Source organism: Physella acuta, unplaced genomic scaffold (assembly GCF_028476545.2).
Source record: "Physella acuta isolate Inbredline_101_S28 unplaced genomic scaffold, ASM2847654v3 ptg001372l, whole genome shotgun sequence".
Lineage (NCBI taxonomy): Eukaryota > Metazoa > Mollusca > Gastropoda > Physidae > Physella > Physella acuta.
The window spans coordinates 309,327-328,767 of record NW_026732887.1 but is presented as its reverse complement, the minus strand read 5'-3'; the positions used below and the strand labels follow the sequence as shown (position 1 = coordinate 328,767).

At 41.9% G+C, this 19,441-nt stretch overlaps 1 protein-coding gene across 1 annotated transcript; it reads right to left on the bottom strand.

Moving 5' to 3' along the window:
• Positions 1-1,393: 1,393 nt before the first annotated feature.
• LOC131927084 (protocadherin Fat 4-like) lies at positions 1,394-18,715 on the bottom strand. The gene is made up of 10 exons (XM_059282742.1): positions 18,658-18,715; positions 18,092-18,307; positions 16,126-16,272; positions 13,780-13,937; positions 12,316-12,433; positions 10,361-10,585; positions 5,559-8,685; positions 4,697-4,850; positions 1,707-2,076; positions 1,394-1,428 (listed from the first exon to the last, which is right to left on the bottom strand). The coding sequence occupies exons 1-10, from the start codon at positions 18,713-18,715 to the stop codon at positions 1,394-1,396; spliced, it is 4,608 nt and encodes a 1,535-aa protein (XP_059138725.1).
• Positions 18,716-19,441: the final 726 nt, after the last annotated feature.

Here is a 19,441-nt window from a genome sequence, read left to right as displayed (position 1 = left end):
TCCATCTTTTAACCCAACATCCAACAAACACAAGACCAGCAGACCTCACCTCTTGGCCTCTAGACTGGCCTGGTCCATGGCCACCACCACAGCAATCACGTGCTTGTGTTTGATGAACGTGTCCAACCTAACCACGCCCACATTGGCGGTGCTGCCCTGGGGGGTGGAGGTGGTGAGTATCACCCACTGGAAGTAGCGGCTGTTCTCGTAGATGTCTTTAACCATGTTGATTGTCATCACACCAGATCTAACGTGTGCAGGTATTGGTGTAGAGTTAGGCAATTGCTGACACATTAAGTTTACTGACTAGAAACTACAGCACTAGCATGCTCGCTTTTACTATAGTAACCAGCGTTTATTCCAGACTTTTTTCTCCGGGGGGGGGGGGGGGATTTGATATTTTTAGAAGGGGGGGGGGCGGACACTGGTAAAAGTATATGTTTTCTATATAAATTCTATTTCGTTCGGGCGTGGCGGTAGACTTTCTTCGGGGGGGGGGGGGAGAGCTGCCCCGAAGAGATGCCTGGAAGAAGCTCTGATAGTAACCCAGTCACTATAATCATTAGGTCTCAACCGTCCCGTTCCATCTTCAGTTATTTGGTCACAATGATCCCAATTCATCTCATTTTTTTAGCAGGCAAGTCACAAACATCCCACCCCATCTTCACCAAATCAATAACAACAATCCCATATTTTGCTGTGTACAGCTTTTCGTCCCGCACGGCCGCACACACACACACACACACACACACACACAATTATTTACAGCCACTAGAGTCGTAGATGTTGAAGAAAATAGTTTTAAAAAATACTTCGGTGTAGTAAAAAAACAAACACAAAAAAACCGTCACACGTGGAAAATTTTTCACCACATTTTACATTGTCACCTTCTTGCTAAAAACTGAGTTTACAAATATAACTTAAATTTAAAGTAAATAAAATAAAGTAAACAAAATATATTTTACACGTCTACTTCACATTTGTAACCAAATCAGTTAACTAGAGCTTCACTTACTGATCTATGTTGAATACATTAGCGCCTATCGAGGCAAAAACAGCACTTTGGATGGTCGCAGGATCTTTGCCAAAATCTTGCAGCGTCAGTTTACAGACAAGATCTCCTTGACTTATTGTGCTGGGGAACTCGTGGGAGACGTAGGACGTAGTCTCGAAAGCTGGGGGACAAAAAAGGGAAAATTGTGGGAGATGTAGGACGTAGTCTCGAAAGTTGGGGGACAAAAAAGGGAAAATTGTGGGAGATGTAGGACATATTCTCGAAAGTTTGGGGAGAGTATTGGAGGTTTGTATAAAATGTATTGTTATCCAATAGTCTAATGGACTCTACTCCAGTTCATTTCAGAGTTATCTCTCTTAGATGGGTTGTTGCCCCCAGCTAACAATCCTCATCTAAGAGATAACCCTGAGCCCCTTTAGATATATTTTTTTATATACAAAGGGGGACGGGGGTACGAATTTGTGTGTGGTATCGGTCCACAATTAAAATACAATACCACCGCTTTACATATCGTTCGTCTATATATTGAAAAAAAATAGAATGGGCACAATGACATTTACTGTGGTGGTCAGTAAACAGCGTCAAACTGCTTTACATATAGCATGACAATACACAGATATTAACAGAGGGGCAATAGTATATTTATGGTGGTGGTCATCAAAAATAAATCCAGTCCTAACACAAGACCTACTCGAATTTGAAGCAGTCTCCTTCACATCCGCAACCGTCACTGTGACGGTCCCCGTTGACGACAGTTTTGGGGCCCCACGGTCTGTGGCCACAATGTACACCACCACAGTTGGGGCGACGTCGTGATTCAGGGCCTGCTTCAGTGTTAGATCGCCGGCTGAATCGATGGAGAAATACACGCTGCCGATGGGGGTCAGAGGTGAAATGGATAGATCCACCTCGCTGTTGACCCCCGGGCCGTCCTTATCCGTCACGCCCACCCGGCCGATGACGTGACCACTGGCCAGGTGCTCGACGGTTGTTATTTGTAAAGTAGAACTGTCAAAAGTTGGGGCGTTGTCGTTTTGGTCCATCACTTCAACGACGACGTACTGTGAATGAAAGTAAAAAGGTAATTTGTAATATTTAATATTAAAATTGTTAGTAGATGATCACTGTTTTGTGCTATAATCCAGTGATTTATTCGTATTAAAAATAATTTTAAACGTATTTAAATGTAGCATGCGCTACCGATAACAAGAAAGTCATGCAATTTTTAAATCAACTTATGTGTATGTCCTGACTCCCCAACCCACCTGTTCTACCAAACATACCTGCCCAGTGTATGTCCTACTCCCCAACACACCTGTGCTACCAAACATGCCTGCTCAGTGTATGTCCCTAACTCCCCAACCCAACCCACCTGTACTACCAAACATACCTGCCCAGTGTATGTCCCTAACTCCCCAACCCAACCCACCTGTACTACCAAACATACCTGCCCAGTGTATGTCCCTAACTCCCCAACCCAACCCACCTGTACTACCAAACATACCTGCCCAGTGTATGTCCCTGACTCCCCAACCCAACCCACCTGTACTACCAAACATACCTGCCCAGTGTATGTCCCTAACTCCCCAACCCAACCCACCTGTACTACCAAACATACCTGCCCAGTGTATGTCCCTGACTCCCCAACCCAACCCACCTGTACTACCAAACATACCTGCCCAGTGTATGTCCCTAACTCCCCAACCAACCCACCTGTACTACCAAACATACCTGCCCAGTGTATGTCCCTGACTCCCCAACCCACCTGTGCTACCAAACATACCTGCCCAGTGTATGTCCCTAACTCCCCAACCAACCCACCTGTACTACCAAACATACCTGCCCAGTGTATGTCCCTGACTCCCCAACCCACCTGTGCTACCAAACATACCTGCCCAGTGTATGTCCCTAACTCCCCAACCAACCCACCTGTACTACCAAACATACCTGCCCAGTGTATGTCCCTAACTCCCCAACCAACCCACCTGTACCACCAAACATACCTGTTCAGTGTATGTCCCTAACTCCCCAACCCACCTGTGCTACCAAACATACCTGCCCAGTGTATGTCCTGACTCCCCAACCCACCTGTGCTACCAAACATACCTGCCCAGTGTATTCCCTAACTCCCCAACCCACCTGTACAACCAAACATACCTGTTCAGTGTATGTCCCTAACTCCCCAACCCAACCCACCTTTACTACCAAACGTACTTGCCCAGTGTATGTCCCTAACTCCCCAACCCACCTGTGCCACGAAACATACCTGCCCAGTGTATGTCCTCACTCCCCAACCCACCTGTACTACCAAACATACCTGCCCAGTGTATGTCCTCACTCCCCAACCCACCTGTACTACCAAACATACCTGTTCAGTGTATGTCCTAACTCCCCAACCCACCTGTACTACCAAACATACCTGCCCAGTGTATGTCCTCACTCCCCAACCCACCTGTACTACCAAACATACCTGCCCAGTGTATGTCCTCACTCCCCAACCCACCTGTACAACCAAACATACCTGTTCAGTGTATGTCCCTAACTCCCCAACCCAACCCACCTGTACTACCAAACATACCTGTTCAGTGTATGTCCCTGACTCTCCACTCCACCTGTGCTACCAAACATACCTGCCCAGTGTATGTCCTCACTCCCCAACCCACCTGTACTACCAAACATACCTGTTCAGTGTATGTCCTAACTCCCCAACCCACCTGTACTACCAAACATACCTGCCCAGTGTATGTCCCTAACTCCCCAACCCACCTGTGCTACCAAACATACCTGCCCAGTGTATGTCCCTGACTCCCCAACCCACCTATACTACCAAACATACCTGCCCAGTGTATGTCCTCACTCCCCAACCCACCTGTACAACCAAACATACCTGTTCAGTGTATGTCCCTGACTCTCCACTCCACCTGTGCTACCAAACATACCTGCCCAGTGTATGTCCCTGACTCTCCACTCCACCTGTGCTACCAAACATACCTGTTCAGTGTATGTCCCTGACTCTCCACTCCACCTGTGCTACCAAACATACCTGCCCAGTGTATGTCCCTAACTCCCCAACCCACCTGTTCTACCAAACATACCTGCTCAGTGTATGTCCCTGACTCTCCACTCCACCTGTGCTACCAAACATACCTGCCCAGTGTATGTCCCTGACTCCCCAACCCACCTGTACTACCAAACATACCTGCCCAGTGTATGTCCCTGACTCTCCACTCCACCTGTGCTACCAAACATACCTGTTCAGTGTATGTCCCTAACTCCCCAACCCACCTGTTCTACCAAACATACCTGCCCAGTGTATGTCCCTAACTCCCCAACCCACCTGTACCACCAAACATACCTGCCCAGTGTATGTCCTGACTCCCCACCTGTACTACCAAACATACCTGCCCAGTGTATGTCCTCACTCCCCACCTGTACTACCAAACATACCTGCCCAGTGTATGTCCTCACTCCCCACCTGTACTACCAAACATACCTGCCCAGTGTATGTCCTCACTCCCCACCTGTACTACCAAACATACCTGCCCAGTGTATGTCCTCACTCCCCACCTGTACTACCAAATATACCTGCCCAGTGTATGTCCTCACTCCCCACCTGTACTACCAAACATACCTGCCCAGTGTATGCCCTACTCCCCAACCCACCTGTACTACCACACATACCTGCCCAGTATATGTCCCTGATGTGTCCAAGACCTCCACGACCAACTGGTAGATGTCAAAATCCTCCCTGTCCAATATTTTGTTTGTCTTCAGCAGCCCAGACCTTGTTGTCGCATCTTTTATTATGGAGAAACTTTTCGCGTAGTTGCCGCTACTGTTGGAAACAACAGAAACCAATAAACTCATTCTACTTCTTTTGCAATATTAGGTTTGCTAAGATATATATTGCATGCACAAGATATGAAAGTTAGATGGTTTTCTCAGACTTCGTATTTAATGATGTCTCTTGAAAAAAAGGTTTTATAAACTACAACGTTTTAAATGTCTGCAACTGGAATACTAAAAGACTAAGTTACAATTTACCAGAATATATCAGAAGTGGGTTAATATTATGGAAAAATATTTTAACGGCTTTACGGCTTTTCTACCGACTAATTTAAACAAGTTTGGAAATAAACTCAGTAACAGAATATTAGTAAAAACCATTTTTATAGTACATTCATTCATCATTAAATAGAAATCAAATTCCGACAAATATATATATATATATATATATATATATATATATATATATATATATATATATATATATATATATATAGTTATACGTCATTGATTATAATTTTCTTGTAATCAAATTGAAGCTGCTAAACATAAAACAAAATTTGATAGGCCATAAAAAAGATATGGATAGTCTATGTTCGTTTCTGAGTTAACAAAGGAAAATTCAATTATACGCGTAAGATATATTTATTTTATAAGTAATTTTATAAATTTAATGTGTTCTTTTGTTGCTGTTTTTTTTTAATCAGACGGAGTTAATAGATCTAATACAAAATAGAAGCCTTTAAATTTTACTCACGTGATCTTGTACCCGTTGACCGTCACGGGAGCGTTTGCTAGTATCGTCCCCACGTAGGTCCCAACCGGCAAGTTCTCCTTCACAGAGAAGCTGTAGTCACCAGAGGGCGGGCTGAGCACGGGCGTCAGTGTAATCCCGAGAGTCAGAGTGCCGGTCAAAGCCGGCAATCCCCGGTCGATTCCGTACACAATCAAATTCTGGTACTGATTCGCCTTGTCCAGAGCTGCAGCTGTTTTTACGACACCTGTGGCGACATCGATGCTGAATAACCCGTCGTCGTTTCCGCTTTTGATGACGTATCTAACGACGCCATTTTGTCCGGCGTCCCGGTCGACGGCCGAAGCCGTGAAGACCGGCGTCGATACCCGCGTGTCTCTGTCCACGGCGATATCGACTACGTGGGTATCGAAGTACGGGACGTAATCGTTCTCGTCCAGTACATTCACCGTGACCTGCGCCGTGCCGGATAAACCCCCAGAATCCACTGCGGCTACGGTGAGCGTGTATTTACGGACGGATTCATAATCTAAGTGAAGATTAAGCTGAAGCGCCCCCGTGTTGTCTATGATGAAGGTGTTGTAGACGTTGCCACTGATAATTTTATAACCGCTAATCCCGTTAGCGGCTGAGTCTAAGTCTGTCGCCCATACGCTGAAAAACGTTTCCTTAGTCGATAGCGTTTCCGGAATTGTGACGTCATACGTGGTGACGGTAAACACCGGGGCGTGGTTATTGCTGTCCTTGACCGATATGAGAACCAGACAGCTCGAGCTGAGGCTGTTGACCCCGGCGTTATCCGTTGCTATGACGACCAAGTTGTAGCTCGCGGTTGTGGAGTATTCCAGCGCGTCGTTTAATATGACTCTACCGGAAGTATCAATAATAAAAGTAGAACTCGGAGTTAAGTTGTAGGTCACTGTACCGTATAACCCAAGGTCATCATCTGTGACTAAAACTTGACCAACAGCCGTGCCGACAGCCGCTGTTTCGTCGACAACCCACGAGTAGACGACGCTAGAAAACATAGGGGCGTGGAGATTAACTTGGAGAACTGTTATCGTTAAAGTGAACTCGTCAGAAACCGAGATGTTCTTGATGTTTCTTGCGGTAACCACGAGATTATACACGGACGCTCTAGAGTAGCTCAGTGGTCCAGCCAGTTGTATCCCTCCGCTTAACCCCTCAACGTTAAACGTCGAGTTGGAGTTCCCGCTTTTAACCGAGTAGATCAAGTCCCCGTCTTGGTTTTCTCTCGCGCCCGCGGCCGTGGCGTCTAGATCGTACAGCATGGACCCGGGAGTTCGCGTCTCCTCCACGGAAATCGTATCCGAATTCGGGACGAATTTCGGAGGTTTGACCTCGGGTTCCACCAACACCGTGACGTAAGCGCTGGAGCTCCGCTGCGGGTTTCCGGCATCGGTTGCCATGACAACCAGAGTGTAGGTGTCTTGTACGTTCGCGTCAAGTCTGGTAGATGTCGTTAAAGACGAGCCAGTGATGGTAAAAGCACTTCCGTTGTTTCCTGATACAATAGACAGGGTTAGGTCGGCGTTCGAACCTTCGTCTGGGTCTGTTACGCTGAGAATTTCAACTACTACACCAGGAGGGGTGCCGTGCGGTGTTGTAAATGCCAAATTTCCCGTCCCAAACTGCGGGTCGTTGTCGTTGACGTCAGAGACGGTGATGATCACATGCGTCGTGTTGGACTGTCCGTTTACATTCGTTACCCTGACGTCAAAAATAACCGACGGGTTTGTTTCTCTATCCAGCTCGTAGTTCAAATACACATCGCCGAGCCGCTCGTCTATAGAGAAACTCCCCGCCACGCTCTCGTTAGCTAGCGAATACCTCAAGTCAGTTTCCCCCGCGGGGTCCCCAGCTGTGATATGCAAAACATTGGCCCCCACGGCAGTGTTTTCTGACAGGGTCAAGGTTGTTGTGTACCCTGGGGATATCACGATCGGCCTCGGTTCGTTCTCGTTCACTACCGTAACAAACACAATCGTCGTACTGCTGAGCTGAGGCGTGCCTTGATCTACTGCAAGTAGAGTTAACGAATATCCAGGTGTTTGCTCGAAATTCAACGCTTTTTGTAGAATAAGATTCCCGGAATTCGGATCGTAGATGAAAGTGTTGTCTGTGTTTCCGGAAATGATGGAGTATTTGATGACAGCGTTATCCCCGAAGTCGGAATCCTTTGCTGTGATAGTTTTAACCGTTGTTGGGTATGCAAGACTTTCTGATAGAGAAATAGAATAGAAACTGTTTGAAAATTTCGGAGCGTTGTCGTTGCAGTCTAAGACAGTGATGGCGAGCGTGCTGGTGGTGACCAGACCGGAGGGTGTGGTTGCTGTTAAACCAAGCGTGAAAGACGATGACGTTTCTCTGTCCAGCTCACGGACCAGTCTCAGAGTGCCTAAAGTTTGGTGGAGGTTGAAATACCCTGCGTCATTTCCGGTTTTAATAGCGTAATTAATGAACTCGAATGTTCCGGTGGCCGTAACGTTGTATAAGATTTGTGATAAGCTGGCGTTTTCGTAGATGTTTATTCCTGTCGGTAAACTGGTGAATTTGAGATTTGTTCTGATGCTGATCTTGACAGCAAGTGTTGAGGTTAGTGAAGGATCGCCGCTGTCGGAAATTTCGTAAAGTATCTTATACACCCCGACTGTCTGGTCGTCTAAAAAGTTGAGTTTAATTGTACCGTCTAGAGAATTAACGCTGAATATGTCCGTAGGATCGCCGCCAACTTCTCTATAACTCAAAGTTTTACCGGTCAAATCGGCGTCGGAGCAGGAGAGTTTGACCACAGGACTAGTCAGGCTGAACGGTGCCGTTATAACCACTGGCACCACGGGTTGGCATAAAGGCGGGTTGTCGTTGACATCCACGATATTGACCCTCAGAGTTGTTGTTCCTGTCCGTTTGGTCGTCTTTGACTGGTCAACTGCTAGAATGACCAGATCGTAGTGGTCAGTGACCTCAGCGTTGATTCCAGAAGATGCGCTCAGCATGCCTGTTTCCTGTTTGAGAATGAATGGCACATTTGGGTCTTGTAGGTAATACAGAACTTTCCCGTCGTCGCCGTGGTCGGCGTCGGTGCTTGATACTTGCACAATTTCTGTCCCTGTAACAAAAAGTGTACACTTAATCTTTGGTAAGCTTGTATTTCTTCTACTTAGTCCCGTTCGTGCACAAGACACATGGGGCAGTTGGAGTAGAGTTCATCTGATTCGTTGACCTCGGCAAATGAAGGGATAGTGTGGTCAGCACTATGCACAGCCGCTTTAGTTTCCCTAATCTAAGTTAGGTACCCATCAGAGCTGGGTGAACTCAGGGACGTTCCATTGATTAGAACCCGGATTCGAACTTGTACTATACAGCTGATGTTATGTAGAGACAATCAAACTTACATTTTTTTTTACTTTTTATAAATGGAATTTAATACGCGATGTCATTGCCGTTATTCAAACTCATAACAAAAATCATGTATTAACATATTCTTTCTAAGATTCAAACTGTTCCGAGCAGTGGCGGAACTAGAAAAATAGGGCCACCCCGCAAAAAAATTTTTAGGCCCCCCATATATATATATATAAATATATATATATATATATATATATATATATATATATATATATATATATATATATATATATATATATATATATGTATGTATGTATGTATGTATGTATGTATGTATGTATGTATATATATATATATATATATATATATATATATATATATATATATATATATATATATATATATATATATATATATATATATATATATATATATATACAAACTCAGAATGCGAACATAGGATACTCATTACTGGCCTGTTCGGGTTTTGAAAAAACAATGTTTTTTTTCTAAAAGTTAAAACACATTACTATATCATGTCAAGTGAGTAAGTGCATTAGTGTGTTTTGAGAAAATCATTTTTTTTCATCTGCGCTATAGGTCCTTTAAACATTAAGTCGTTCAAAAGAATATAAAACATGAAAGCTTTGTAGAAGTAATGGTGTCTCGTGTTATAATTATTTTTATGTTTTTTTGTATTTAGATTATTAATTTTAAATACATTTCCTTTTTATACAATGTCATTCTTTAGTTAGTATTTTATAAAAAAAATTATAAGTAAGAGATGTAATTGCTTTCTAATTCGTTTAGTACAAATCTATTAAAAGAAACTTATGAGCACCCCTATTTGACTATTTAAAAAAGGGAAATAAGTCATGGAAGTGGTTTGAACGTTTGCTTATCTTTGATAAGTTTGATTGTAGGAGAAAGAGTGGGGTGGTGTCTATAGAATAAAGGTAATAAAACCGCAGCTACCGTAATCGTTTTACAAAACAACCATTAAGTCAAAAATGCAAGAAAATTAGATTTTTTTTAAACTATAAAAAAAATCTATTATGGTCGGCTGTGGGCCCCTAAATGGCGTGGGCCCCCCCCCCGCATTGCGGGGTCTGGCGGCACTGTAGTTCCGCCCCTGGTTCCGAGCCCCGTTCTTTAAGCTGGTAGAACGCAACAGCATTAGAAATCTAGCAATACTAGGAACTAATGTTAGATTCGTTTTAGTCTTATGTTCCACTTGGCTTTTAGTTCCTAGGTGCATCGCGCCAGATGGTATAGAAGTGAGTTGGGAGGGTGTGGGGTTGGGGGGGGGGGGGGGGTTCTGTCAAATATTCACATACTGCCTCTAGCTTAGGTTTCGAACGCGTGACTTACTGGTTCTTTAGCTGATACACGTCGACCTATTCATATCTTATACTATCAACTCTATCAAACCCTACCTGGATCAATGTTCTCTAGAATATTCTGCGCTGCCAACGCCTTGAGCACGGGGGTAAATTCGTTGACCGGAAGTACTTTTATGTTGACGAAGGTCTGCGAGGTCAAGGACGGCGTGCCCTCGTCGGCCGCCTGCACCAGCACTAGAAAAATGGTGTCCTGCTCGTAATCGACGGAGCCAGTCAGAGTTACGGCCCCGCTGTTGGCATCGATAGCGAAAGTAGAATCTGGAATAGAGAGAATAGACAAATCGGATAAAATTAAACATTCAACTATGCTAAATTAAGAGATTTTGTTTAAAAAACTGGTTATAGTAAGTTAACATGCAATGACATGTGCAAATAATCCTCTATAATTATTATTAGCTTTCAATTGAATTTTTTTCAAACGGCATGGTTTTAAAGTATTTCATAAATAACTTAAGTTACTATTTTACCCATTTATAACATATGGCCTATGAATATAGGGTTTAATAGCTTTTTATTTTGATAAGATCTCAAATGAATTTCTAATAACTTTCTGATGTTGGAAGTCAGACAACTTACTGTCCGTCAGACTATTTACTGTCCGTCATACAACTTACTGTCCGTCAAACTATTTACTATCCGTCATTCAACTTACTGTCCGTCAGACTATTTACTATCCGTCATTCAACTTACTGTCCGTCAGACTATTTATTGTCCGTCATTCAACTTACTGTCCGTCAAACTATTTACTGTCCGTCATTCAACTTACTGCCCGTCAGACTATTTACTGTCCGTCATTCAACTTACTGTCCGTCATACAACTTTCTGTCCGTCATTCAACTTACTGTCCGTCAAACTATTTACTGTCCGTCATTCAACTTACTGTCCGTCAGACTATTTATTATCCGTCATTCAACTTTCTGCCGTCATTCAACTTACTGTCCGTCAAACAACTTACTGTCCGTCAGACTATTTATTATCCGTCATTCAACTTTCTGTCCGTCATTCAACTTACTGTCCGTCAGACTATTTACTGTCCGTCATTCAACTTACTGTCCGTCAGACTATTTACTGTCCGTCATTCAACTTACTGTCCGTCAGACAACTTTCTGTCCGTCATTCAACTTACTGTCCGTCAAACTATTTACTGTCCGTCATTCAACTTACTGTCCGTCAGACTATTTATTATCCGTCATTCAACTTTCTGCCGTCATTCAAGTTACTGTCCGTCAAACAACTTACTGTCCGTCAGACTATTTGCTGTCCATCATTCAACTTACTGTCCGTCAAACTATTTACTGTCCATCATTCAACTTACTGTCCGTCAGATAACTTACTGTCCGGCATTCAACTTACTGTCCGTCAAACAACTTACTGTCCGTCAGACTATTTGCTGTCCATCATTCAACTTACTGTCCGTCAAACTATTTACTGTCCGTCATTCAACTTATTGTCCGTCAGACTATTTATTAACTGTCCGTTATTCAACTTACAGTCCGTCATTCAACTTTCTGTCCGTCATTCAAATTACTGTCCATCATACACCTTACTGTCCGTCATTCAACTTGCTGTCTGTCAGACTATTTATTAATTGTCCGTCATTCAACTTACTGTCCGTCATACAACTTACTGTCCATCATTCAACTTACTGTCCGTCATACAACTTACTGTCCGTCATACAACTTACTGTCCGTCATACAACTTACTGTCCGTCATACAACTTACTGTCCGTCATACAACTTACTGTCCGTCATACAACTTACTGTCCGTCATACAACTTACTGTCCGTCACACAACTTACTGTCCGTCATACAACTTACTGTCCGTCATACAACTTACTGTCCGTCATACAACTTACTGTCCATCATTCAACTTACTGTCCGTCAAACTATTTATTATCCGTCATTCAACTTACTGTCCGTCAAACTATTTACTGTCCGTCATTCAACTTACTGTCCGTCAAACTATTTACTGTCCGTCATTCAACTTACTATCAGGCATGCTGTATTTAAAGATCCCGTTCAGTCCGTACTCGTACTCCACGGCCTTAACATTCATGACAAAGGTTCCAGCCACGGCATTTTCTACAACACTTCCTTCAAACAAGTACTGGGGAGATAAACAATTTAATTTTTTTTTAAGTCCTTCGTGAGATCTGTCATTGTGATGTTTTGTAACAAATAACGGTTGCAACAAATTTAACCACAACGAATAAGTGTTAGGACCCTAGCTAACAAAATGTTTGATATTATTTTTATCAAGAATACGTGTGTTACTAAAAATAAACAGTTTATAACAGTACAAAATGAAATAAAACTTTAAAAAAAAACTTTTGTTGAAAAGAAAGATAACAAGCATTCGCTGTTGTATTATTTCAAACAGGAAATTTTAGCACAGTGATTCCTCTTGTTGACAAATAACCACGTAAACAAGGCGATATACACACTCATCAAATACACGCCTTTCCTCACATTCACACATAGACACTCACACACATACAAACACACACACCCGCACACATGTGTATATATTATAAAAGTTTGCTCAAAATACAGAATAATAACTGTCAGAAGATTATACTATGTATAAATATCACCAGAGGCGTAGCGACCCTTCCGGGCGCCCGGGGACGAACTTTTCGATTTGCACCCCCCCCCCCCCCCCCCTCAACATTTCGATTTGCACCCCCCCCCCCTTCGAACTTTAGATTTGCACCCCCTCAACCTTTCAATTTAATTTTTCCAACCCATTTTGGCGCCCCCTAAGGTCGGCGCCCGGAGACATATGTCCGCCCCCCCCCTCGCTACGCTACTGATGCTTAAATACTAATAAAAACTCTGGGGTGAAATTCGTTCATCTGCGTATTATCCGACATAGAGTTTTACTTTTGTAAATATAACTGTTTTGAACGCCAAACATAGGGACGGCGTGGCTGAATGGTACAGCGTTTACTTACAGTCCCGAAAGTCTTGAGTTCGAATCTTGGTTCGGACTTGTAACTGCAAGTCCAACAAGCCGAGATCTAGTAACATAAACTCCAATTCATCTACACAAATAATGTCGTTGTCTTCAACGTTTTTAATTTTAGTGTTGGAATCGAGTCCCTGAAACACAATGTCATCTGGTTATGCGCCATTTTGGCCGTTGACTCCAATTTCAGTCTGCTTTTCTTTTTTTTTTTGCTTCGATAGCCACTGTCCAACCAAGAACAAAGTACTGATTTTGGAATTGTCTCTCATAGAAGAGTTTGCTGTCCCCAGCTATCGAGCCTCATCTGCCCGAGGGTTCGAACACGAGACTTCGGTTTAGCAACCATGAGCTTTACCGACTCGACCTCGATCTCTAGGACTAAAGAGGAATCTTTCAATGACAGAGAATACTTGTATAGAATACAAAATGTCACCAATACCAAATTTGGCATGAGCTTGAATCATATGACACCTGTCATGACTCACCTTGGTAAACTCAGGGGCCCTGTCATTGATGTCATCCAGACTGATGGTCACCACAGTCTTGGACCGGTCAGCGAACTTGGTGGACGAGTACGCATAAACCTGACACGTCACATTTGGTGCCGTCTCCCAGTCCAGGAGTTCCTTCACAAAAATAGCACCTGCGGGGGGGGGGGGGGGGGGGGAAACGTTAGGTTGACATAGTTAACTGAAAACTGCGGGGGGGGGGGGGGGGGGGGTAGTTAGGTTGACACATTTAACTGTAATATGCGTGGGGGGGGGGGGGGAATCGTTAGGTTGACACATTTAACTGAAACCTCAACCCCATGACATTGTTAGCTTGACACATTTAACTTTACATTTTGAAGTCTATTGATACAATTTTTTTTTTACATTGATAGATTTTCACGACTCCCTTAAGTCTTTAGTGAAAGTAAAAGTCTGGGTAAACACTTTATTGTTGGGTAGATTTGAGATTTGAAAGGAATACTAAATACGTGCTGGAACGCATATCTACATACTGTATAGGAATAGTTAGGGTAGGACTAATATTGTGTTAATTCAACTGAGCTCGATTTAAAGTGCGCAGTCTGTAGTGGATACAACTGCTTAGAAATATAAACGAACGAGTTTTTTTGCGATTTAAAGTAACAAGCAGTGACGTATTTAAGGTGGGGTTGACATTATGTTTTGTGAAAAACAAAAGTAGAAAGGATAAGGTCAATAAAACTAGAACTTCGGAATAAAGGCAACGATTAGTTGAATAAACAAGTTGGTTAAAATATGTAGTCCAGCAAAAAATGTTTAAATTAAAACACTGAATGCAGACCAACAGTTTACTTTTGGTGTGACGGCATTGCTACTTGTACAAGACACACACTACTTAATGAAAAAGTCGACATGTTTGATGAGGATTGATAATTAGGTTTTAGCTAGCTTAAATCATTATAAACCCCGCTATACACTTTTAAACTAGTTTATACTTGCTTTACGTTTAAATCGGTAAAAACACCGCTATATGCTTAAACCCGTCTGAATTCCGCTATACGTTTACTTTAATTTAATTTATTACGATACTGTAATTACTTAACAAAACAAATGTCCCTGGAAACAATGCCATACAAAGTGACAAAAACTGTGACGTTTATCCCTAGATATCCGTTTCTACTGGGATAAGATTGCTATAGACAAGATGATGTATTACTATAACAATTAAATGCCGAATGTTTTGTCGAAGTTATTTACTTTTAAGCTTCCAATCAACATAAATTCACCATTATTGGTTGGTGTTTTATATATCAAAATACATCTGTGTCCGTATAGTTTTGTTAGATTCACATTTTATGAAATGACTAATTCTTATAGGGCCTACTAATAAATATCATGAATGATTTCTATTTTACTTGGAGAAAAATATAAGAGTGATTGCCTTTGGTGTTCTGAATCGTTCTATTCTGAAATCTTTGTATCTTTAAGGTTATTGAACTGACTTGGCCTGATACAACTATCCACTATCAACAATTTAGGACAAAAATATCCCCGAACACTTTACACCTACGCACAAGGGAGTGTACTCTAATCTCTGACCCGCCTTTCCAACCACCAGCACAATTTCCTGTTGACGCTATAGACTTGGTAATCACATCAATAAAATCAAGTTAGATTAGTTCATAGAACTTGTCATCTTTTGTTACGGCCGCTGTTTGAGTACAGCTAAATTTGTTGACTGAACATTCGCTGTATAATGAACGGATTCTAGAGAACGAGGGCCGACTAATACAATCTGACGGCTATTCATTGCTTTAAATTTAAAGTACAACTTTATTTAATTTCAAAACAGGAAACATTTTTAGAACTAATTTAAAATGCTGAGTACACAGTCCCTGTTTTTTTTTTCAAATTAGGGTAGGAAGATGTATATATTGTATTCGTCTATTTTTTACCAGTGAATGAAAGTGCAATCGTTACACTCGTATTTATGTTTAATAGTGAGTGCAATGTGATACGGATATTTATATCCGTAATATGATCAGTCCCGTTACCTCAAATATTACCTGTGCATCGAATACTATTTATCTAACAAAATCTTAGTTATAGTTAATCGATTGCATCCGTAGTTTGAGCGATCTTAAATCAGCTAATATATATTATATATAGTTATATTGATTACACATAACTTGAATAATTTATTTTACCCGTGTTTTGATAGAATACAAATTAACTAATTAGTTTACATAATTTATTGGCCGAAATAGAAACACCATATCACATGTGTATACATTGATTAGAAACTAACAAAATCCTTTCTGTAATTAACTAATTAAAACCAATCATTTATTTCTAGCTTACCTGTATATTGGTCGATCTTAAACCAGTCTTTAGAACAAGGACTCTCAAACCCGAACGTTATTCTGGAAAGTTCCGTGTTGGGGGAGTCAGCGTCAGTGGCCGACAGGTACAAAACGAGTGTACCTACGTCAGCATTTTCTCTGACTCCTGTGGAGGGAAAGACGAGTTTTCAGTGACTCTCGTTTTTATCGAGGAAAAAAACATTAACGGTATATCAAGTAACTGAGTCTTATTACTAGGGTGACACCAGTGGTTACCCTAGACATACTGACCCTGGTCCCATGACACCATGGGTTACCCTAGATCATGTCCCCACGAAACCATGGGTTACCCTAGATCATGTCCCCACGACACCATGGGTTACCCTAGACCCTGGTCCCATGACACCATGGGTTACCCTAGATCCTGGTCCCATGCCACCATGGGTTACCCTAGATCATGTCCCCCATGACACTATGGGTTAGCCTACACATACTGACCCTGGTCCCATGACACCATGGGTTACCCTAGATCATGTCCCCACGACACCATGGGTTACCCTAGATCATGTCCCCACGACACCATGGGTTACCCTAGACCCTGGTCCCATGACACCATGGGTTACCCTAGATCCTGGTCCCATGCCACCATGGGTTACCCTAGACCCTGGTCCCATGACACCATGGGTTACCCTAGATCCTGGTCCCATGCCACCATGGGTTACCCTAGACCCTGGTCCCATGACACCATGGGTTACCCTAGACCCTGGTCCCATGACACCATGGGTTACCCTAGACCCTGGTCCCATGCCACCATGGGTTACCCTAGATCATGTCCCCACGACACCATGGGTTACCCTAGACCCTGGTCCCATGACACCATGGGTTACCCTAGATCCTGGTCCCATGACACCATGGGTTACCCTAGATCCTGGTCTCATGACACCATATGTTACCCTAACTCCTGTCCCCCATGACCCCATTGGTTACATCATCTCCCTTTTCTTGTGACATCATTGTTTATCCCTGCTCTTTGTATCAACAATCCAAATAATATTTTTCTTTTTCTATTTCTTTATACTCCTTTTAAACTACATTTAGCCCCCCCCCCTAACTCTTTACTGTCAATAAATTCTTCAGTTAAACACAAGTTGGAAAAGACCTTGAATATATTAGAACCTAAAAGTAATTCCCCTGTAGTATCAAGTTAGCACGTTGGGCCTACGTGTTTGTACTGATAACCCCTAATAATAGGACACCGATGGTGCACTAAAAAACATTAAGTATTCACTAAATACCCACCTGCTCTCAATATACAAGACGTAAAAGACAGACTTGGACTTAGACCGTAATGGTGAAAGTGCTTTACCTAGACCACCTATCACGTTCAGTATCACGTGACAAGACTTACCTAAGTGTAAATACGGACTTATTAGCTAATGGATTGAACTAAATGACTTTTTACCTTTAATATCGAATCACCAAAATACCTGCTTGCTAGCAATCTATACTATGCATACACACCTAACTTAAATATAAAACACTAATTGAAGTGTACTGCCTTACCCGTTTTAGTATCAAGTCACACGCTGACCTATAACCTAAAGTTAGTGTACTATGTGTCTAATACATTATCAAGCCACCATACAACATACATACTGACAAGACCATATAACCCTAATGAAATGTACTAAGTGTCTATTCAGCAACCATACAACATAAATACTCACTAGACCATACAAACCTATTGGACATGTGCCCACCAAGCCACTATAAACCTACTTGCTGAACAGACCATACAAACCTAATGGACATGATTCTATCTAGCCACTAAAAACCTACATACTGACTACACCATACAAACCTACTTGCATACTAGACCATACAAACCTAAAGGAAATGTCTCTATCAAGCCACCATAAACCTACTTGCTTACCAGACCATACAAACCTATTAGAAATGGGCCCATCAAGCCACTATAAACCTACTTGCAGTAAAGACGCTGGGGGTGAAGACCGGGGGGTAGTCGTCACAATCCGACACCCGGAAGCCGAGCATCACCGTGGTGCTCAGGGACGGCGTGCCCAGGTCTGACACCTCCACCGTGATGTCCAGGTATCTGGCACCAAGGTCAAAGTCCAGCTGTTTGTTCAAGGTCACTTGACCCGTGGTCGTGTTGACCTTTAACGTTGAGTTGAAGTTACCTATTGGCAAAGAAAATAGTCTCGGTCATCGCATGGTATATATACATATATATATATATATATATATATATATATATATATATATATATATATATATATATATATATATATATATATATATATATATATGTATATATATATATATATATATATATATATATATATACATATATATATATATATATATATATATATATATATGTATAAATATATATAGGAGCTACCGAATGGAAACTAGATTTAGTAATCCTATTGCTTAGGGGGCTCCACTGCTGATTCCAAGTTGTACGGGTAACATCCTGTCCATTAGATCCATCAGTTGTGTGGAGAGAGAGGGGTAAGGGGCCAACATCTGGCTCTTCTCAGCTTAAGGCCCAGGGCTTTATGCTTAAATTTCTTAGGTGTCATCATCTATTTTTATATTAGACTATGAATCGATACTTCTACAGATTATTATGTATATATAGCCAAATATATATGTAAAATTGACTGTGTAGTGTATATACACATTGTGTTGATATTGGCAATCTAAATATATCTTCTTTCAATACCATTCGTTATTTGGCTGCAGTTGGCTGTCACAAACGTAAGTGAAGCGAACCTGAGATTATGAAAGGGATTTGTCAGCTGTGTGTGGGGTTTGTTCTCTGTGTTTGGGATTTGTTCGCTGTGTTTGGGGTTTATTTACAACGAGCAAGCCCGACTGAACTCTCTGTATATGTCTTCTAATCTTGTCTTTGCAATTTCATGCTATAATATGTTAATGTATGCACCTCGGGAATGCTCAATATGGACTGTATGCACGCATGGTTTTTGTACGTTTAGAATATTTATTTTTCCCTTGTATCAATTTGCGATGAATTTAATTTGGAAAGTTTTCAGAATTTAAAAAATAACAAGGTGTTTTATATGATATGCCTACATTTCACAGTGGCATAACTTAAGATTTAGTAGTTTCCACAGAGATAAAATATTGTGATAGAAAGGACGAATAAGAAAAGGAATGATGAGCTCAGTTTCTTCTTCTTCTTCGTTCTTAATTTTTAGTGTTGGGAGGGATCGAGCCTTATCTGCCAGAGGGTTCGAACTCGAGACTTTTTCAGTTTAGCAACCATGAGCTTTACCGACTCGACC